General features: G+C 44.5%; 6 protein-coding genes across 8 annotated transcripts in view; 4 read left to right on the top strand and 2 right to left on the bottom strand.

Moving 5' to 3' along the window:
• The window catches only part of LOC125954547 (rho GTPase-activating protein Graf), a 10,554-nt gene extending 6,885 nt beyond the window's left edge, over positions 1–3,669 (top strand). Inside the window, exons 13-15 of the mRNA XM_049684942.1 lie at positions 1–1,014; positions 1,116–1,195; positions 1,277–3,669. The exon at positions 1–1,014 is cut by the window's left edge and continues 198 nt beyond it. Of these exons, the coding sequence (XP_049540899.1) occupies positions 1–1,014; positions 1,116–1,195; positions 1,277–1,368 (1,186 nt within the window). The 3' untranslated portion in view covers positions 1,369–3,669. The remainder of the gene's footprint in view (positions 1,015–1,115; positions 1,196–1,276) is intronic.
• A 2,750-nt stretch (positions 3,670–6,419) lies between these two features.
• On the top strand, positions 6,420–9,690 carry LOC125954548 (uncharacterized). Its single transcript, XM_049684943.1, has 2 exons — positions 6,420–8,738; positions 8,818–9,690. The coding sequence occupies exons 1-2, from the start codon at positions 6,743–6,745 to the stop codon at positions 9,432–9,434; spliced, it is 2,613 nt and encodes an 870-aa protein (XP_049540900.1). The 5' UTR covers positions 6,420–6,742; the 3' UTR covers positions 9,435–9,690.
• Positions 9,691–9,751: 61 nt separating this feature from the next.
• Positions 9,752–10,816, bottom strand: LOC125954563 (partner of xrn-2 protein 1-like). 2 transcript variants are annotated; one of them, XM_049684969.1, is made up of 3 exons: positions 10,506–10,816; positions 10,332–10,429; positions 9,752–10,250 (listed from the first exon to the last, which is right to left on the bottom strand). In XM_049684969.1, the coding sequence occupies exon 3, from the start codon at positions 10,222–10,224 to the stop codon at positions 9,922–9,924; it is 303 nt and encodes a 100-aa protein (XP_049540926.1). In that variant the 5' UTR covers positions 10,225–10,250; positions 10,332–10,429; positions 10,506–10,816; the 3' UTR covers positions 9,752–9,921. The 2 variants fall into 2 exon arrangements, with proteins under 2 accessions (XP_049540926.1, XP_049540925.1); XM_049684968.1 differs by having other exon boundaries at positions 10,332–10,393.
• Positions 10,817–10,964: 148 nt separating this feature from the next.
• Positions 10,965–12,904, top strand: LOC125954562 (ubiquitin-conjugating enzyme E2-18 kDa). 2 transcript variants are annotated; one of them, XM_049684966.1, is made up of 4 exons: positions 10,965–11,122; positions 11,423–11,518; positions 11,839–12,025; positions 12,105–12,904. In XM_049684966.1, the coding sequence occupies exons 1-4, from the start codon at positions 11,096–11,098 to the stop codon at positions 12,254–12,256; spliced, it is 462 nt and encodes a 153-aa protein (XP_049540923.1). In that variant the 5' UTR covers positions 10,965–11,095; the 3' UTR covers positions 12,257–12,904. The 2 variants fall into 2 exon arrangements, with proteins under 2 accessions (XP_049540923.1, XP_049540924.1); XM_049684967.1 differs by lacking the exon at positions 10,965–11,122 and adding an exon at positions 11,148–11,358.
• A 795-nt stretch (positions 12,905–13,699) lies between these two features.
• Positions 13,700–14,435, top strand: LOC125954565 (turripeptide OL11-like). Its single transcript, XM_049684971.1, has 3 exons — positions 13,700–13,940; positions 14,002–14,172; positions 14,240–14,435. Exons 1-3 carry the CDS (start codon positions 13,916–13,918, stop codon positions 14,296–14,298), a joined length of 255 nt encoding a protein of 84 aa, XP_049540928.1. The 5' UTR covers positions 13,700–13,915; the 3' UTR covers positions 14,299–14,435.
• Positions 14,436–17,087: 2,652 nt separating this feature from the next.
• The window catches only part of LOC125954553 (histone-lysine N-methyltransferase PR-Set7), a 3,341-nt gene continuing 428 nt past the window's right edge, over positions 17,088–20,000 (bottom strand). The window contains exons 1-5 of the mRNA XM_049684950.1: positions 19,983–20,000; positions 18,646–19,735; positions 18,255–18,579; positions 17,880–18,070; positions 17,088–17,806 (exon numbers count right to left, since the gene is read on the bottom strand). The exon at positions 19,983–20,000 is cut by the window's right edge and continues 428 nt beyond it. Coding sequence (XP_049540907.1) covers positions 17,596–17,806; positions 17,880–18,070; positions 18,255–18,579; positions 18,646–19,735; positions 19,983–19,992 — 1,827 coding nt within the window. The 5' untranslated portion in view covers positions 19,993–20,000 and the 3' untranslated portion in view covers positions 17,088–17,595. The remainder of the gene's footprint in view (positions 17,807–17,879; positions 18,071–18,254; positions 18,580–18,645; positions 19,736–19,982) is intronic.

The raw sequence follows: 20,000 nt of genomic DNA, 5'->3' as shown, positions 1-20,000 counted from the left end.
AGTTATGTCGTCGAGTTTGCAGAACGTATCGAACGGGCTTACGCCGTTATATAGCAAGGGCACAAACCACTATCCCACGTACGAAGCAAAGCCGACAATTATTTCATCGTCAATGAGCAACTCGTCCTCCTCTACATCCCCACTGATTGCTCGCGAGCAACACTTGAAGTCAAACACTAGCTCGCCACCAAACAACCACCACCATACCTTGCAGAGCTCTAATGCACCTCTACACCACCATCAACAGGCGGCTAGCCTGAACTCTTCCGTTTATGCAAATACATCTACGACCGGGTCGGGAGGGGGTGTTAGTTATCAACTGCACCACCAAACTGGCGGTGGTGGTTTACCACCCAATAGCACCAATAACCATATGACAACTAGCTACGACCGCGCACTGCACCATCACCATCAGATGCGTAATAACGCTAGTGGTACCGGCTCATCCACAATAGTTGTGGGAATGGACGGCGGTGGAGGAGGAGGTGTGTACAATCGTGTATCGGCCCTTGCTAGTAGCGATTCGAATCTGGCAAACCGCAAAGAACTATCCATATATGAACGTATCAACTCAACTAGCAGCTCAAACGAATCCGTCTGCTCTTCCTCGGGAGGTGTTGGAGGCAGCGGTTCCGTTGGCAATGCTACCGGAAGTTTACGATCCACCCACGGTACCTGGTCCGCAGGCATTGTTGGCGGGCCCAGCAATGAGTACATTGGTTTGTCTAGTAACAGCAACAACGCGTCGAAATACGGCATTATAGGAACCAGTGGAAGCAACAGTGGAGGCGGCCAGACCGTGATTGGTGCTGGCGGTGCAACCGATGATTCTAGTCCGAGTTGCTACAGACCCAAAAAACAACAGCGCATAAAAGATTACAGTCGACACCATCAGTTGTCGCAACCCCATCTTTCGCTTTCCCAGCAACAGCAGCAGCAGCAGTACCTCCAGCAGCAACAGCAACAGCAACAGCCACCTCATGGGAAACAATCGTTTGTAAACAGGGAAAATTTGTAAGTGTTTATATTTACTTAATGATTACATTTTAGTTAACGTTTCAGATAGCTAACATGCAACTTTTTCCTTTTTTTATTGAATGCTCTTACGAACATAGGAGGGTGCGTACGCTGTACGCCTGTTTGGCTGAGAATGATGGTGAATTATCTTTTGAACCGAATCAAATCATAACAAATGGTAAGTTGTGTAATGCTTGTACAATAGGATTGCATTGGAGTGAATTGTCTGAAATTGCAATTTGTATTTGTGTTATTACAGTTCGAAGATCGAACGAACCCGGATGGCTCGATGGCACATTGAACGGAAAGTCGGGCTTGATACCAGAAAATTATGTGGAAATCTTAAAGTAGTTACCCGGCTTCCACAGCCTATTCCTAAAAGCAGTAAGGCAAAAAGGTGGTCCTACTGTGATGTAATTGTTGTGAGGCTGCCGCAGAGAAATGCTGGTCATGTTTACGTATGTATGAGGGATGTACTTAAGCCAAATAGTTAGAATCGATGGCGAAAAAGGTCGCATAGAAATGCACGCATTCCCAACACGATAAACAGTCCATCTATACCACTGAAAACATTCTAATCTGGAACAAAAAGTAACAACATCGGGACATTCGTTTTTTTTTTAAGTCTATCATTCCTTCCTCCGTCGTTTATTATGCATGGATAATTATACGAACGCAGGTTGTTAACGTACCATTATTGGTGGTATGAAAAATATTTGCAAAATCTAACAATCCTACCAGGCTGAATACTAAATACTTTCAGCTTAAAAAACGATTAGATACTGTTATAATTTTGGAAGGCACCGCAAGTTACTCCTCCGAAGTTTTTTATTTATCCCTGATGAAAAACATTAAACTGAGAGCTGGCTAAAAGGCTGAAAGGTGGTTAAAAGCTGTGTGAAGGTGAAGTGAAATAGAAAATGGGAAAAACAACAAATGGAAACACGAATACTAACACCAAAATGATTGTGAAATCAAGCGAACACAACCTTTTTATACATTGTGTGTTTAAAATAATATATAAAATAGTGAAAAGTCTGAATTGGGAAGAAAAGGCAGTGAAGCTAGCATAACACACGAAACCTTATTCATGTGTAAATACACGACAAAAACTCGTTTATTCTTTTTGCAGTGGTTCCATAGTTCTTCATTTTGATTTAACATAAAATCCACATAACTTAATCTTTTATATAGCAATCAATTACATTTCACAAAAAAGAAAGAGAGAAGCGAGCCGAATGGGCGATAATCACATCAAATTTGCCTTTTCCTATCTTGAAAACTAAGTGGAATTGCTTGGTATGCAACAAAGAATGCAACAATAGATATAAATATAAATAGAGCAAATACTGCAAGCAAATTTATTCCCTGTCGCCTTGAACAGCATCATCACCACAAAAACAGCTCACATCATCAGATATACACGAAACTGCACGTATCTGCCACACCATTCCACCCAGGACTTACACAGAATGAAGAGATCAATGGTGAGAAGCTAAGCTAACCTGGTAATAAACCAGCAAACGCCATTAGAATGAAATATTGGTGAATGTGATCGAAATGTGAAACAAAATGGTAGGGAAGCACTAATAAGGGCAAGCGAAACAAGTACACCGACAAAATATCTTCTTCATACATATATCATATTTTTGTCGTGATCTTACTAAGATGCCATAAATTTTGTACAAACAGGAAAAGGTAAAAATTTGGAGAGTCAAACATGTTTTATGAAATCGTAGAGCGAAACAAACTATACATGCGACCGAGAACCGATGTAAACTAGACTTTCTAATCATTTATTTTAAGCGGAACCTCAGTGTTTCTACTAAAAGGCAATTTGAGAACGAAAAATACTGCCCTTTAAACGAGTTGTTGAAGATTTAATTTGCTTTATGATCCAAAATGTCCAAGCATCCGCACAATCTTATTTTCGGTTTATACATACGAACAATCGGCAATATTGGTTAATTACATTCCGATTACATTATGTGCAGCACATTAAACCTAATCAGTTTGATGGCAATTCTAACAATCGCATAAGGTGAATGCGTCTACCGCATCACATTCCACCGCATCTTTAGTTATTTAGTTGCCCTTCATTTCACACATTTCTGCATTTTTAATAACACAAAAGAAGAAAACACAATCTTTTCGTTGATGATGTTGTACAATTCGTTTAGTGTATGATTGAGCATTTTTTCATTTTATTCCGTTGCTATAGCTGCAATCGCAACTGAAAAGTATTGAACTCTTCATTTTAATAAGTGAACAACATTCCTCTTGTGAGCCTGATATAAATAATTTTAAACAAACCCTGTTTTTAACCAACTATTGATCCTCTCGCAACAGAGAGCAGGTGTTTTTCGTTGTTATTTAATTTATACTATCAGTTTGTTTCGGTAGCAATCGTTAGTGAATCCCGTTTAATTAAGCGATGGAATTGGTATGTGTACATACAATGATGCTGATGCCTAGAAGACGTTATTAGAGTTTATTATTATTATCATTATACAGATTTTTTTTTGTTATTATAGTGCAAATAGCTATTTAAGCAATGACACGATACCAACTGATCATGGGGCGAAGCTTGTAACAAAATGGGTATGACGGTTAGCATTAAAAATAAATAAAATCGATCAAATATGATTGCAAGGGCGCTTTGTAGTGTATCGTCTAGACTGAATAACTAAAAATTGAGCCACTCTGACCCGTATCTGCATGAATGATTGTCTTCTTTGACAAAAGCAATTCCGTGGTTTCCGATCCATCGCTGGACGATCGCTATCACCTTCGCGTTCCTACTGGCCAGTGTACCGCTTGTCTCGTCGGTGAACGACCGTCCGTACAGGTTCGAGCTGCGAGGATCCGTCACCAGGCATACCTTATTGTCCACGTTGAAGTACGGTGTGACGTACTTTTCGTAAAAATCGATCCCACGTGAACTTTTCCGGCGGTATACCGAGACTAATGCCAACAACATTGTAGATCTCGTTCATCTGCTTCCGGATCTCTCCGTGATCTCCTCATCAGTCGCACTGTCTGCCACCAGCTGACGCAGATCCTTGGCGTATTCGCGAATCTATTAAAAAATGCATGAAAAGTTCAGTGACATTCATGGGATACCGAACGCAAACTAGCCGTTCAATCAATCAGTACCTTGCTCTTAATGACCGAGTTCATACGAGTGCTCGCCTCACAGGTGTAGCTCTCCGGGAAGCACTTCTTCGGCATTGGCCCGTGCTTGTTGATCAGATTAACCAGCATATCCCACTGGCCACCATCGCAGGTCGGATCGGACAGCAGAAAAGAGACCAACCGACCGTCGACTGCTTCGCCACGCTTCGCAATGTCGACCACGTTGTTAAGGAAGTAGTTTGCCCGTCAGATGTAAGTTGCAAGATTGTAGCGAATAATGCGAACACCTAAGGTTGAAGTTGTAGCTTAAGCCTCGAGTACGGACAAACTGACCTTGGCCGAACTGGACCCTGACCCTAACCGATCCTGGAGGGTGGACGACGCTGGACTTTTTCAAACAGTTCTTTGTTCGCAGCAGCAGAGCAGGAAGCAGTTCGCAAAGGTACCAAACGCCCATTCCAAAAGTAACAAAAAGCTAATTTTTTACGTTTCCACCTTTTACAGGAGACAAAATCCCAAGGGTAAAATCATGGAGTCCAACACCACGGGATTGCGGTCCTCCGTACAGGCGGTTCTCCAGACAGAACCAAGATGTCGTTATCCCGGCAGAGGTTGCTAGTCGCACGGCTTCTCTAACTTTCTTTACTTAGTTGCTCTTCCACAGCCACCAAGAGCCACAGCACCTCCTCCTTAGCAACAAGTGCAGCACCTCAGGGAGCAGCTCATCTTCATGAGACCAATGTACGGAAATTCTTCGAACAAGAGCTGGTTTTCTTGCCCGTGTGGCCTTGCTGTTCCCCGAAATACCTTCAGCTGGGCGTACCACCGAAACGACCAGAGCTGGTTGAGTTCCTTTCGTCTGGGAACCTCAGCAAGCAATTAACAGCAATAGCGGCCGGCGCTATTCGAGTGGGTGTAGATAGGGAGGAATGGCGTACTGGGCGACGAAGAAAATCGGCCGAGTTATAGACGTTTAAGTAGTTAGTTAGTGTAGTGTAGTTAGTTTCTAGTGAGGTAGGTAGGACGTTAGTTAGTGAGGTAGTTTTAAGGAAATTATCAGTGTAAGGTTTACGAAAACTGCCTAAAAGCAAGGACGAAGTTAGGAAAATGAACAGCTAGGTTATTGACCGCTTTGCATTGAGCCGCCACAACTTTGCTGGAGGAACCAGAGTGACCAAATTCGCGCCTCGCTACCTCGCGCCAAATGACGTGCGGAAGGCTGAACGTTCTCAAAATCCACTCCTGCCGCAGAGTAGAGCGACAAATTGCAACAGTACAACAGTGTGCCCTGGGTTTCAAAAACGAAACCGTGGTGACTTGTAAGAGCGGTTAGTAGGTTAGTTAGTTAGCCTCTGTTCTGTTCGAAGTGTTGAGGTTTAGGCTGAAAGGTTCAGCTGAAAGGTCGCAAGCTGCTTGAGGTGTATAAAAGAGAGAGAGAGATGAAACGAGGGTAGGTTGCTGGTACGTTAGTTAGTTTGAACTGTTTGTCCTTGTGTTTGTCAAGGTAAGAGCCCGAGCTAGGAGCTAGGAGCGGAGGTAGCTAACTTCGCAACGCAAATTAACACGTGTTAAGTAACACGACTAAGACGAGTACTAGTTTCTTAAGCTAGGCGACGTCCGTGATAGTTCGTAGGTTGCGTCTGTAAGTTGTTCTTTTTTGTGGAAACACCCAATAAACTAGTCTAGTGTCGTCGTAACGGCGAAGAAGTTCCAAGTTTCAGTTGTTTCAGTCGTTTTCTGCTTCCGCCCGAACGGTTCTCTGAGTCTTGACACCAACGGCTTTTTTTAAAGCAGCCGCAGCGAGGTGTGGGAGTTTTGGGCTCGACTCACACCCCCCTTAACTCGACTTTTTTGCCCCTTAACTCGACTTTACAAAAAATTCGTAGGACTGAAAATCTTCAGTGCCCTCCGGTCAATCCAGTCGCCCCGTCAACTCGAAAAGGAACAAAAATGGCCTGAGGCGTCAAGTAACGCCTGAAAGAAAATATGCACCTGATTTAAAAGTTTTTCAACCGTCTTTTTAGATTTTGACGAAGTTTGCCTCTGCAGCAACGACTTTGGTGAGTTGGTGAAATGAGCCTCTCCCGCTCTCGCACGAAAGAGTAAGCGAGAGAAAAGTCTATGTGCCCTCACAGCCTATTATCTGGCTTATAAAAGTCGTATAACGTGCTATAAAAGTCATATCACGTGTAACGTGTTATAAAAAGTGTTATACGTTCGATATAAGGTGCACTTATGCTTGGAGTGTTCATGGGGTAGAAAAAAAAATTGGACCACACAAAAGTACACAAAAGTAGGCAATTATCGCCTATTTATCGAAATATTTTACACGAAAATAGAAAATGTGAGCCATCGCACAACCTGTGAGTGATTCGCGCTGCTCAAAGAGCGATTAGGTGAATCATTCTAGACAAGGCGAAACGGAAAAAGAAGAAACGGTGGGTTGTGTTTGTGGAGGAGTGCGAAATGTTGTGCGAATAACAACATACGAAAGTGACTTTTCACGGTAAAAGTGAGGGTGGAACACGAAACTCTCCCATTTTGGGAATCAAGAATCGTCAAGAAAGTGCCCCCCGTGATCCAACACAATATGGATACGTCGTCTGGAAGCGGCGCAAGTGGTGGTGTGGAGACAGACGGGCATCAGCGCTCGGACATCATCTCCGGCGATGGCGGTGGAAGTGGCCGCAAGCGGAAGTTATCGATCAGCGACGAAACGACTGCCCTAGAGCCACATCTTAAGCAACAGCTGCTGAAATCCGACTCCTGTCTGGAGCTAGCGTCACAGGAGGAGGCACGGGCGAACCTGCTGGATTTGAGCGACGAAATTTTGCTTCTGATCTTTCAGCATCTGGATGGAAATAGTTTGCTGCCGCTTTCGAGCACCTGCACCCGGTTGCAGCGCCTGGTCTACGATAAAACGCTATGGGTTGAAGCGAACTTCGAAACCTCTCGGCTAAGGACGAACCAAGTGTTGTTGCGCGTGAAGCGGCTGCAGCCCGTTACGAAGACCCTGAAGCTGCGTGGAATGACCAGCGTCTATCCGGAAGAGCACTGGAACGTACCGACACTGACGCCGGCGATACTGCAGACAATCCCTGCGCTGTGTCCGATGCTAGAGCGCCTGGAGCTAACCGAAGCCTACCTGGATATGAATGAAATCAGTATTATGCTGTTTCCGCGCACACTTCGCACACTCGTACTACGGAAGTGTGCTCTATCGGGGCAGAACCACAGCCAAGACCTGTATCAAGCGACCCCGCACGTGATCTCGTTTTTGACCAACATCTACAAGCACCTTGTCCGGCTTGAGGAGCTGAGCATAGAATACTGTGCTTGGTTTGATACGCACGATTTCATTGCGCTCGGGAAGCTGCCCGAGTTGCGCTACCTCAGCTTGAAAGGATGCGTGAACATCAAAGACAGCGTCCCATACGCCAGTCTGTCGACGCGTTTCGGATTCAAGAAGCTTCAGGTGCTGGACTTGCGTGACACTCCCATCTCCGATTCGGACGTCAGCTGCTTCAACAGTGTGAAGTCGTTGCGTGAACTGTTGCTCGAGTGTCCAGAACATCTTCGCACTGAGGGTGGCCTACAGGAGTACAATGAGGCCGAAAGGCAACGTGTGAACCAACTGCATCGCCTGGTTGAGCCAGCCGTGCACCTGGTACGTCGGAACGATGCAGGCGAGCCTGTAGCACACGCAGCAGCAGCAGCAGCAGCAGCAGCAGCAGCAGCAGCAGGGGCGGCACCAGCACCAGCAGCAGCACCAGTAGCACCGGCGGCACCTGATGCTGCAGAAGAAGGTGCAGAGCCTCCCAATCTACCGCCACGCCACGGTTTGGTAGAGATTCGGCTTCTCGGTGATCAGGGCGTAGTGGTGCACAACTATCCTATTGCGTTCGGACGCCGACGGTCACCTCCTCGGGCTTACGTATACCGCCATCTTCCCGAACCCGTGGCAGAAGTGGCAGCACCTGCGGCACCACCAGTGCCAGCGGATCAGCTACTACGGGTAAATCCTGCTGCCCCACAGCAACAACCAGTGGCACCTCCAGCAGCGCCAGCCGCTGCAGGTGGTGCACCGCTCGCGCAGGATGGAGCCGAAGCCGCCGAGAATAATATTAACAATAACAATAATGTGGATCGCCAGCACATTGTCCGCATCGTGAATCGCGATCTGTTTCTACAACGCCAGATGATGGACAGGGATGATCCACGCCGTTTTCTGCGACGTCCTGTGGAGCGCATTCATCGAGCCTATCAACAGATTTTCGACGGCAACAATAACAATAATAATAACAACAACAACAACAACAACAACAACAATAATAATGGGCAGAATGCGCCGCCGTGGGTTCCTCAGGGTGCGGAACCGGCGATACCGCAGGAATTACCCGAAGGTGTTGTAGTCAGGGTAGAAGGCATTGGTAGAGCTAGAGCTGAAGCTGCAGCTGCAGCTGCAGCTGGAGGTGGAGGAGCACCACAACCTCCACCACTTCCACCGCCTCCACCAAGGGCGGCGGAAGAGGAGCAACCAAATAATGGTGGCGCCGATGTTGCGCCGGAGCGCGCAGCAATAAATGGTACGTACGGGTTCGCAATCAACGAACCGATCCTTCTCTTCCTTCGTTAGGTATCTTACTTTTTCTTGTCCAATTACAGTACAATTCCGGTACAATGCTTCGGCCAACCGACTAGTGAACAATAATCCCCAGCTTGGCCCACAGCTGCAGCAGATAGAGCAGCGGATGCAGCGGGCAGTAGAGCTCCGACTGCAACGGATGGCAGATCAGCAGCCGGCTGTGCCACGCCTAAACCCTCGGTTAATTCCGCACGTGATAATTATCCCGGGACCAGAGAACATCCCCGATATCATTCACCGACCGGGCAACGGAAACCATCCGCAGCTGTTTATGCAAGCCTCGAACTATGTATCGCTCGTGAGTGATCGCAGCATCTGCTCGTACGGCGTCGGTCGTAACCATGCGCTGCTCGGTGGTATGCCGCTTGTACTGACCGGTCTGGAGCGGCTTTCCGTACGCAACTACAAACTGGTGACGGACACGTCACTAGAACACTTGGAATCGGCGGCCCCACATCTGCAGCTGCTCGATGTCACTGGAACTTCCGTCACCGCTAATGGGGTCCGGAGTTTCCGACTTTCTCGTCCCAGTTGTACGGTCGTATCGGACCACGAAAGTACTGCGGGACTGTCGACGGCGCGAAACGAAGCGGAGCAGGAACAACAACCGCCTGCCCCTCCGGCCCCTGCTCCTTAGTTCTCCCTGAGGAACCTTAATCGCAAGCAACAATCGTGAAATGTGTTGTTTACTCTCCCTCCCCACAATGTACCCGTAACTGCCAAGCTTCTTCGAGTTTATTGGATGATGTAGAGAGGATGCTTAACATAAATGTTTGTGTTTCCGGGACATTTGTAGGATTATGTTTCTCCAAAACGAATGATGTTTTCTGTTCCTTGCTTTTACATCTATATAAATCTAAATATATCGTATAGAATTATGCGAATCATGGTGAATTGTTTTTTGAATTCAGAAAAATAGCCATATGATATCATTGAGAAAAAGAAATTGACTTCGTAGTTAAGTCTGGAATATGAATATATTTTTTTTTCATACAATCGTCAGTGTAGTCCATAGAGGTATGCATACCACGTTAGGGTAAAAAAAAACAGTAGGCACTGATCGCTGAAGTGGTATTCTCGTCCTGTTCCGGAAACTTAAGTAATAATAATCTAGAGAGTTGTTTCTACTTTTTAGGCGCATATCGGGCCGCCGCCGCATCGGAAGCGGCAACAAACGTGCGCTTCAGTTTCGTAGTTCGGGATTCGCGATACTTTGTGACGAGCTCCTTCGACAGTTCTGCAACCAGGCGCATCGTCTCCGGCGGATATCGGCACCCCAACAGTTCGATGTTGGTGAAGACCTGCGCCAGACAGACGACCTCCTCCTCCGGGAACCGCTCCTTGTGGGCTTCCATAAAGGAGCGCTTCAACTCCCAGTGCTCGTCGCACTCGTAAAAGGTTTTGTACTTTTCCACATCGAAAGTCATCTAGATCCCGACCACAGACCGAGTTGCTGGAAAGACGGGCGAAAGTTATTTCTCCAATTTTTCCATTTGCTTTCCCGGGTTTTGCTTTTTCGGCAGAAGACACCTACTGCACACGGATACGGATATTCCGGCTGTGAGATGGGCCAATCCTTTCTCTTCTCTTGGGTTGCTAAAAATGTTATCCGTAATATTAATAACAGGGGCCCTTCCCGTGATGATGACGGGAACGAGAATTCGTTAGTTCAACGAAACCCGCAATAAGTTAATGCAGAACCACGAACCTTTCCTTTCGAGACACTCGGATTGCGTCCGCGGATTTCTGTGCTCTCTACGGTTGATTGCCCGAAGGGCGTTTGGTTCCGGCAGCTTGTGAAAAGATTTAGAATCCTTTTTCGTTGTTTCAGGATCAATCTCAGTTTTGTCTTTTACCGTTGCGGTTTTCCACGAATTTCCCGGCCTACTTTTTTGCGGCGACGGCAATTTTAAGTCTGCCACACATGGCATGCGTTACTTGCGTTACTTGCGGCACTTGCGGACTCCTTTTTGGCTTGTCAAACACGTGATTCAAGGGGACTCTTCAGACCAGCTGCAGATGCGGCTGTTGCGGAGATAATTCCCATACCAAATGACGCAAGTAACGTATGCTATGTGCGGCAGTTTTAAGGATTTCACCAGTTTCAGAATTTTCGTTGTGGAACTATGGTGGAAACTTGGAAAACTTGGACTTTCGTTACGAATTTCGTTACTTCTCCCCGATGTAAACAAACGCAATCTTCCCAACTGTCAAATTTTTTCTTCATTTTTCGAAAAGCCGCGAGGCAGTTTGACTCCACCTGCGTAGTAAAGTCACTTTATTTTTGGAACCACGAAAATGGCAGCAACGCGACGATTGCAAAAGGTAAATTTATGGTTTTTGTGTGAAAAAAGAAGCACCTATTGTCGGTATTAGCACTGAATGGCGAAAACCCGATCCCTGGTCAATGATTACTCCGGACTGTAATGGGGACTGCGGTGAATGTTTCCAAACGAGCGCTAAATGGCCACCAGATCTCTTGCGGGGTCCGTCTCCGCGTTTCCCCTTATCGAAGGAGCTCTGGCCGGAGAATGGTTGCTACATCCCGGTTTGATCATTAGGTTGAGGGCAGAGCATTTTCCCGGAAGCGAAACCAATGAGTAATACGTTGCACATCATTCACAGGAGCTCGCCGACATCCGTGCATCGGGCATGAAATCGTTCCGTGACATAGTGGTCGACGAATCCAATTTACTGCTCTGGACGGGTCTGATAGTGCCGGTAAGCAAAAATGTCACAAGTCCGGCATAATCCCGGCAATCCGATTATGCCATACCTGCACGATATACGTAGAGATAGAAGAAGGGCTCTTGGCATTCTTTGATGCAGGCCCACCTGTGTTGGGCACAGTTGCCGCATTGCTATATATTGAACGCATACCACATTTCCTTGAAGTGCCGCATTCATCTATTTTTATTGCATTTGATTTTTTGTTGTCTTGCCCGGCGGCAACGACGCCAACAAGGAAATCAGGACGAGGAGAAGCGTGTACTTTAATTTAATGGTTACCCTTTCTATTTGTTTGCATATACCACTTGAAGGACAACGTCCCTTACAACAAAGGGGCTTTCAGAATAGAAATAACGTTCCCGGCTGAGTATCCTTTCAAACCACCAAAGATTTCGTTCAAAACCAAAATCTATCATCCGAACATCGACGAGAAAGGACAAGTTTGTCTGCCAATTATCAGTGCTGAAAATTGGAAACCGGCAACGAAAACGGATCAAGGTGAGTGAAACCGTCGCGTTCTCGTACCAATCGTACCAATACCAATACCAATAATCCCCATCTGGTGTTTCCATTGCAGTTATTCAAGCACTAATAGAGCTCGTCAATGACCCGGAACCGGAACATCCCTTACGTGCCGATTTGGCCGAAGAGTTTCTAAAAGATCGCAAGAAATTTACAAAGAATGCGGAGGAACACACTAGAAGGCACAGTGAAAAACGACCCGAATAAAGCCATCAAGATAACATGATAATGCCAAGGTGACCATGAAGCAAGCTCTGATCGGGTCGCTCTTCGCTGTTCGCGGTTCTATACGCTGTAAATGATGATGATTATGATGAAAAAGTTGAAGGCGTGTTGCTATAGATCAAATGGAGAAGACAAAGAATTCATGGAACAACAAGCTTGAAACGAGGACGTCACGGAAGTATCTAGATTAACGGCAAGAGCGCATCCGGATCCTGTTGAATGATTTCATACGTGTTCTTGTTTCCCTAATTTTTTTTTTATCTTGTGAGGAGCGTTCACTGATTCCTGTCTTCTTCTCTTGCTCCCTCTCCCTTTCTCTCTTTGTCTTTGTTGAGTTCTGCGTGCTCCCCTTAACCTTCTAGAATACTTATCACGTGCATACGCTAATCTAGTATTGTTTGCATATCTATGTTCGCTTACCACTCTACCCTAATTGCTGAACGGCATAGACTTTCGGGTCTGCGATTATCCTAGGATTACTATTTACCACGGAAACCGGACCCGGAAAATGTACTGCTTACAAGAGGAGTGAGTTGGCCAAAGAGCAGTCAACGGCGGAATGAATTGGATGAAAGAAGACAAAAAAATGTCAAAGATAATAAAAACCACATAGACGAGTATTTATTTAAATACAGTGTTCCGGTTAAATTGAATCACGCGATGACAACCTTGTGGTAGTGGTAAACACAATTTGTTGTGCTGCAGCGTACTCGAGCGTACCATGTTTGCGCTTAATTCGTAAATCTTCCTGAAGGCATTTAAGCACACCTTTCGTACAATATTTTAAAAAATACTAATATTACTTTAGACAACGATGCATCCTGACTGGCTATCAACCTCAGCGCGGGCGTGCCTTCAATGCAGTAACCGCCGCATGCAGCATACATAAAAACAATATTTAGACATTTGTTTAGTGCAAAATAACGCTTCCTATTTGTTTTGCATGCTTAATGACGGCCAAAGCTGATTAAAAATCAATATTGGCGAGGACGGACTGTTCCCAGCATCCTTTTTGTCAATGCCGCACTTTCTTGACTATAAGAGTTGATTAACAGAATGCATTATAAAAGAAAGCTCTGTTTTACTATCTTAATCGAACTTGAACTCGTTCCGATGGTTTGCGTATTAATAAATGAAGCAACTTTTACGCATTATATAAACATTTTTATATTTACTGGGCGCGAAATCTAACGAATCATTTATCCCCTTTTTGTAGATAATGATTACATTATGCAGTTCTGTTATTGGGTTCCGATTTTTTGTTGATGTTTGCTGTCGACATTATCAACGCGTAACCTATTCTAGATAGAACGAATAGATTATCTTTCTTCAACACAGCGACACATGAATATACACACAAAATTGATGATCCACCCGTAGAATATGGGGGCGTGTGGGGGAGATAATGTATGCAGATCCCAGTGTCCCGGAGAACACATCCATATTCGAAACCGTAAAGTACAATCATCTCATCAGGGTCATCATCGCGCTTATTGAACGAAATAAAGCCGGTCTTCGGTCGCTCGAGGGTGAACAGTGCATTGCGAAGCAGCAAACAGGACAGGTCGAATTTTGGCAAAAATCAGCAAACCGTGAGCAATCGAGCAAAGAGACCCCAGACCCCTTTCGAAGTCTACAAAAATGCGTGTTGCAATCATCATTTTCGGTAAGCATTAGAAACGTTGCGCTGTATCGAGTGTAACTTTTAATTGGGCGTATTTTCTCAGCTATTCTGGCGGTCGTTTGTGCCTTGCCGGCCGAGAAAAATGCCAAATGCAAACAAGTGTGTACCGCTGACTATACGCCCGTTTGTGGCGTACCTAAGGATGGTAAGGGTAGTACTATCACCTTTGGGAACAGTTGCGTAATGGAAAAGGTCAACTGTGAATCCAATAAAGGTATGCCGGTCACGTTAAACCTTACCGATTTCTGCGAATAATTGACCCGTTTAATACATCCCTACAGATTACATTGTAAAGAGTCAGGGAGAGTGTGGAGACAAGAGCCCAGTACGCCTTTCCTGAGTCCCTGGTCTGCCCAAACTGATCCGGTAAATTCTTCTTGTACTATTCATAAAAAAATGCTGCTGTGTACGGTCCCAGCACACTGGACGATTCACTTCTCTGTTAACCTTGACAATAAAAAAACACTGTTAACAACCGCAATGCAAAAACGTCGTGATTTCTTTTCATTTGCATCCACCACCAGTTGAGAAGAACTTGAATCTAGCCAATTTGAAAAGTCATACAGAATGATGATACTCATCCGCTTGGTCAGGCATTGGAATGACTCATCGTATAGTGCACATCTCAATGCTATTCAAAAGTTGTAGTTCCCACAATTCAGACGGTTGGGGGTATTTTGCGTAAAATTTTTAACATGCTTAGTGCTGAAAGTCGAGACCCAGAAGCTAATTCTATTCTCATCTCATATTCTAGAGCACTGAAAATTTCACTTTTCCATTATTTCTTTCATACAAACACATGCCACTTCACTCCTTTTCAACGGTTTTAAATTAATTTGTTTGCATTCATAATTTTCTTAAATTTTATTTCACTATATTATACTTTTTAGGCATTGTTTTAGGATCTGCTTCACTTGCAGTAATGTATTCGCAGTAGGAGCGCTGTAATTATACACCGCACAGATAAACCTCACGCAGGGATGTATAGCAATCCGGCGCTCAGGCAGTTACTTTTATTTTCGATTGCATTGTATCATTGCGGTTTGCGATAACAAATTAGACTCTCTCTTGCCATCGGTTGCGCCAGTCAGTGCGATTGATGAAGATGTCAAATTAAAACTTAAATTTTATGAAGCGGCTGTGAGCTATTATGCCCAAACACGAGTACCATTTGTCTCTATTTTCTACGAATAGTTCTTGAAGCAATGTTGCTCGCTTGTCAATGCCTACCGCGTTGCTATGCCTAGTATATATGTAAGTAACTGATACATCTTGTACGCACCAGTAACAGAAATTGCCTACACACATAACTAAAGATAGAAGTACTCCTTTCCTTTTATCATCCTGGTACTTTTCGGGCTCGTCATTTTCTGATTTATCCGATGGTTTGAGGGTTTCATGTTTCGCGAGCGAGGATCATCGTCATGCACACATTTTATGTAGTAAAAATGGGTGGTGCCTAGCGAAAAGTTTCCATTCCGACCGGCGGGTTAGCATTGATAGTCACAAAAGAAAGATGAATTGGTTTTAGTTTGGTGTCCTATTCAATAATAACTTCATGTGTCTTTAAGTTTCGATCTTTTCTAGGCTTTAATCGATCACAAGGATTATCTATGGTATGATGTCCAACCTACTATTCATTTTCCCATCCTCACCCATCTACTGGGTATTGCGTGGTTCTTTGCAATAAAAATTATATTGAAAGATAACAAGAGATTAGCACTTGGTAAGTTCGATATGCTAGTATTGATCGCTACACACAGTGCCATATCTGTCGATCCAACAAAATTGCGAAGAAACGTCATACAACAATTAAATGATCGCCAAAGATTGCATCAAATCGAACTAGGTCGAACTTATGTCGTTTACCGAGTATCGGCACCGAAGTATGCATGTTACGCTGGCAGGGTGCCACCTATCGCTTTTATAATAAATAGCCCGACGAGTGTCTTAAAAATTATGTTCATCTCTAATGCTAAATGATACTATTGAAAACAGAATCTTTGCCGTCCCGATTAATAGCACTATTAAAGATATGACACGAATTTAAAAACGAAATTTGACCAACAGTATCGCTGCTGAATTGTACATTGTCAAGTTCTTAAACCAATTATATTGTGTCTCGACCGAGTTTAAGCTTTGCAAAACGTTTACTACAGAGTGTTTACCTTCAAATTACTCGCTTGTTAGGACCAAATCTGGGAGAAATGAATGATCAATGTTTAAGCAATTTTGTTAGATTATCTGTACATAACCATGCATCTACGCATGGTGCCCGGTGGTGCTCTGGTGATATGTGGTCCACAATTTCGAGTTTACCGTTTCAGCTTGTGGCTAAACGAGACCAAAACGGAAGGCAATGAACAACGTTCTTTGCCGCTTTAAACCAATATCCTACTGCTGGTACATCCTGTCACGTTTTTGTATATTATTAGAGATGGTCTATAAATGGGTGTTTTGTTTGAGATCCATACAAATAACAACAAAATAGTAGCTCTATTGTTTTTGTTTATGTTAGTTGTTAATTGCGTTCCACGAAAGCATTGTTCAATTAATCGATTAACTAACTGGTGATTCATTTGGTGTATCAGAAAGCAAATGGACGAAAGAAGATCCATTGCAAAAGTAAAATCAACCTGGTCTGGCCCTAATCAAGAGTCAGTTAGTACAGTAATAGGAGCTTCGCAGCCTTCAAGAATATCTTCTCCTAAAAATCCCATTGCATTCATTCGTATATACTCAACTCGTCTCGTCCTACGACATGATAATGTCGGTTTGATACTAATGCGAATTTCGCTGTCTATAGCACAATTTAAATAAATAGAGACGAACTCAACACGACAGAATGAAGATATAAGTAAAAAGATAAATAAATTTTGCTCATCATTATCTATGTGCACTTGTCTATTCTCGGAAATTATTCTACTGTGCAAGTGCCAGTCTCAATCTCTACAACATAATAACCCCGGGATCGTTGTCCCATCGGTTTGCGGCAGTTTGTCGAAAGATTTCGTATTTTTCCCTTACTCTCATGCTTTGCCATTTGTGCCTGTTCGAACCTGATACATTAAAGGGCATTACAAAACCCCATTTGCATAGCTCTTACTTGGCATCACCCGTAATAAACGCTACCTATCTTTGCCTTTTGCGCCTTGTCTCGCGTTTGGTCTTTGTCTTTCCGTTTAATCTGTTTGCTCTGTGGTTCCTAAGAGCCTCTTTTAGCAAGAGAACCTCAAACTGCCCCCTTTATTTTTGTAGTGAACATCGTGGGAAAAAGTAACATTTAAGCACGGCAACTATACCGTTTACATTATTCTATTTGTAACAAAAGGGCAGGAGACAATACGATAAACGCGCAGTTTTGTTAACACGAACTATGATGAGGCACCTCAGCTGTTTATCCTCTACTATTATCTACGCACTATTGAATGTGAGACAACAAAATAACGGAAAAATAAACCATCTGGATCGATCTTGAGAACATAGGGGAGCGCCAAGGATCCAGATTCTTCTCTTGTTGCAGTCATGGCTATCGCAATGATCCCAACGACATAACCCGCACTACTATGTTCTAGCATGAAAATTAAGGCGCTATTGCCTATAGTATAATGGTTCTGGCTATTACTGCAGGGCTGGATTACAATGCTAACCAGGGATAGTACTGCAGAGCTTCCTTTGATCTATCACCATAATCGTACGTTATCTCAACTCCTTTCTCGATATCATCTTTGGCTATGAGCACGAGATGTGGCCGATTATTAAGCAAAACCGTTTTTGTAACCAGATTACCGTTGCGTGAATGATTTACCAGTCGTCCTAGCTTACCACTTTCGGCCGTCGCGTCAATGCTGCAGGTTTGCAAAAAGATAATTTTGTCAGTTATAGTTCGTACCGACGAAAGGTCGCAGCTAGAGAACCTACCAATGCTGAATATTTTTGTGCTTGAAGTAGTACATGTAGCAGCCCGTGTTGTCATCTTCGGCATACTTTTGTTCACGTTGTTTAGCTTCAGCCACGGTTATCAAATCGCCGATGTACTCGACCACGAACTCGCCTTTGCTAAACGTACGCGTAGTTACGATGCCACGTCCTTTCCCTTCGAAATGCTCGATCTAGAGAATGTTTAGAATAGAGTTTAGGTTTGTTCTTTTCATGCAGCGGATTAGGAATATCAAATTCAGATATAAAATTCTATCAACAGTTGTGGAGTGTAATTGGAACCAACGTTAACACTCACTATTAGAGGGTTTGGCGCCAGCAACCGTCGCAAAATGAGTTATTAATGATAACGCTTACCTGCAAACCCTCTTCTCGACCTTCCCGAATAGCTAACTCGATATCCCGATCACGTTCTACTTGAACCTCTTTCTTCGTTTTTCTAACGCTTCGCCTAACAGGGTAGAATTCAGTGATTTTCTTATTACCACCGGCGACAGAACCCTTGGCTGATGGTGGCGGGAGAACGATTAGTTGCCGTGCTGGTGCTGTAGATTGCGTCGTATTGTCATGGGTCATTAGTGTATTGGTCTCATTAGTCGATGGAGAGGAACTATCGTCACCGGAATTTCCGAGCGGCTTCGCATCTGGTGCATTTTCATGTGGAGCATGTTTAGCATTCAACCTAAGCAACAAATGACACCTTTGTTAATCGCTCAATCCTCCTCCAGGTAAAAATGGTATACACTACCTCTTGCGGGACTTGTTCGTTCCACGGCGGCTTTTATGAATGTTACCCAATGGTGACGATCCCAAGGCTCCTCCCGTGCTCGTTGGAAGGCATACGATGGCATTCTTTACGGGCGAAGGACAGAGTATCCGATGTGGAGTAGAGGGTTTCTTGCGCCTTTCTGCAGCTGGTGTCGTGTGGTTTCCGGGTGCGCTTAGCCGTGAATCGGGCATCACTGGTGAGGACGATGAACCAGACTGTCCTTCGTTGCCCGACAAAATGACAACACCGCTATCGCCGCTATCACCACTATCGCACGAGTTGCTATCCTCCTGATGCAAACATGCGTTCACTGTCGAGACGGTTGTCGAATCGATCTGCGTCACCTGCGTCGGTTTGGACAGATCTAAGGCATGCGGGTGTTCACGAGCATTGTTCGCTGATGTCCCCAGGAGACCCAGACCACTTCCGTTTGTATGGCAGCCAGCCATAGACGCAATTCCATTCCAGAGGGAATCGCTCTTTGGTTGCGGTGACGATGAAAACCGGTTGCTGTTCAGCTCCGCATTTGCTATGAAAGAAGGGCTGTGAATAAAGAGGCGCGGCCGATTCGGCGAGGTTGGGGTTTTGTCAAAGTTTAAGCTCAACACCGGCTCCTGCAGAAATATGTTATTATTGTTGTGATTGTTGCGATGCGATGGAATACTCCTTGATCCATCCGGCTTCATTTCATGATCGCTGCGCGTTGTTATGCCAGTAATGCACACATCGTCATCATCGGCAACCTGAGGAGCATCGAACGAATCGCACGTATTCTCGTCCGTAATATCAATGAATCTATCGGTATTTCTTGGTGCAGCCACCGTTTGAATGGTTGGGGCATTTTTGCATCTAGCTGTTGGTTGTAAATATCGCGAAATGTCGACCGTTTTTAAGCGACCACCTCTTAATACCATTGAATCATTTTTCAGTGCCACGGATACGGTGGCGTCGGTGCCGTGGAGATCGAATTTAAAATCCTTTCGCTTCGGACTTGCTGCGTCGTCGGTAACAGATTTGGCAGATGCCGTGATAGAACTCTTCGTTCCGTTGGCGTTACGCGGTCTTCTTCCTGAAATGTGTAGGAAAAGCATGAAAACAAAAACACGTATAAGAAGTTTGCAAGTTGTGCAGCACGAGTTGTTCTTTTTTTGCTTCGAGGCAGAAACGGTACCGAGGCGCGTATCGGTCCGCGAATGTTAATGAACAAAATTAATACATCCGAGACGGAATGATAAACTTCTTGAAGGAGAACTTTTGCGCAGTGAAATAAGTCTTCGAAATGCAAAGCAAACGTAAACATGAGCACCAGCACGCACCTTTAATCATTTTGGCCA

The sequence above is a fragment of the Anopheles darlingi genome, chromosome 3 (assembly GCF_943734745.1).
Source record: "Anopheles darlingi chromosome 3, idAnoDarlMG_H_01, whole genome shotgun sequence".
NCBI classification, from domain to species: Eukaryota; Metazoa; Arthropoda; class Insecta; order Diptera; family Culicidae; genus Anopheles; species Anopheles darlingi.
Note: the sequence above shows the minus strand (reverse complement) of the source record. Positions and strands in the feature narration are given on the sequence as shown.

What these genes read in the sequence shown, in the direction of transcription:
- LOC125954548 (XM_049684943.1), top strand. Translation starts at nt 6,743, where the DNA reads ATGGATACGTCGTCTGGAAGCGGCGCAAGTGGTGGTGTGGAGACAGAC. An exon ending in GGAGCGCGCAGCAATAAATG is followed by an intron (nt 8,739 to 8,817) that starts GTACGTACGGGT and finishes GTCCAATTACAG; the next exon opens with TACAATTCCGGTACAATGCT.
- LOC125954563 (XM_049684969.1), bottom strand. Translation starts at nt 10,224, where the DNA reads ATGACTTTCGATGTGGAAAAGTACAAAACCTTTTACGAGTGCGACGAG.
- LOC125954565 (XM_049684971.1), top strand. Translation starts at nt 13,916, where the DNA reads ATGCGTGTTGCAATCATCATTTTCG. An exon ending in TGTTGCAATCATCATTTTCG is followed by an intron (nt 13,941 to 14,001) that starts GTAAGCATTAGA and finishes GTATTTTCTCAG; the next exon opens with CTATTCTGGCGGTCGTTTGT. An exon ending in CAACTGTGAATCCAATAAAG is followed by an intron (nt 14,173 to 14,239) that starts GTATGCCGGTCA and finishes ACATCCCTACAG; the next exon opens with ATTACATTGTAAAGAGTCAG.
- LOC125954562 (XM_049684966.1), top strand. Translation starts at nt 11,096, where the DNA reads ATGGCAGCAACGCGACGATTGCAAAAG. An exon ending in CAACGCGACGATTGCAAAAG is followed by an intron (nt 11,123 to 11,422) that starts GTAAATTTATGG and finishes CATCATTCACAG; the next exon opens with GAGCTCGCCGACATCCGTGC. An exon ending in GGACGGGTCTGATAGTGCCG is followed by an intron (nt 11,519 to 11,838) that starts GTAAGCAAAAAT and finishes TACCACTTGAAG; the next exon opens with GACAACGTCCCTTACAACAA.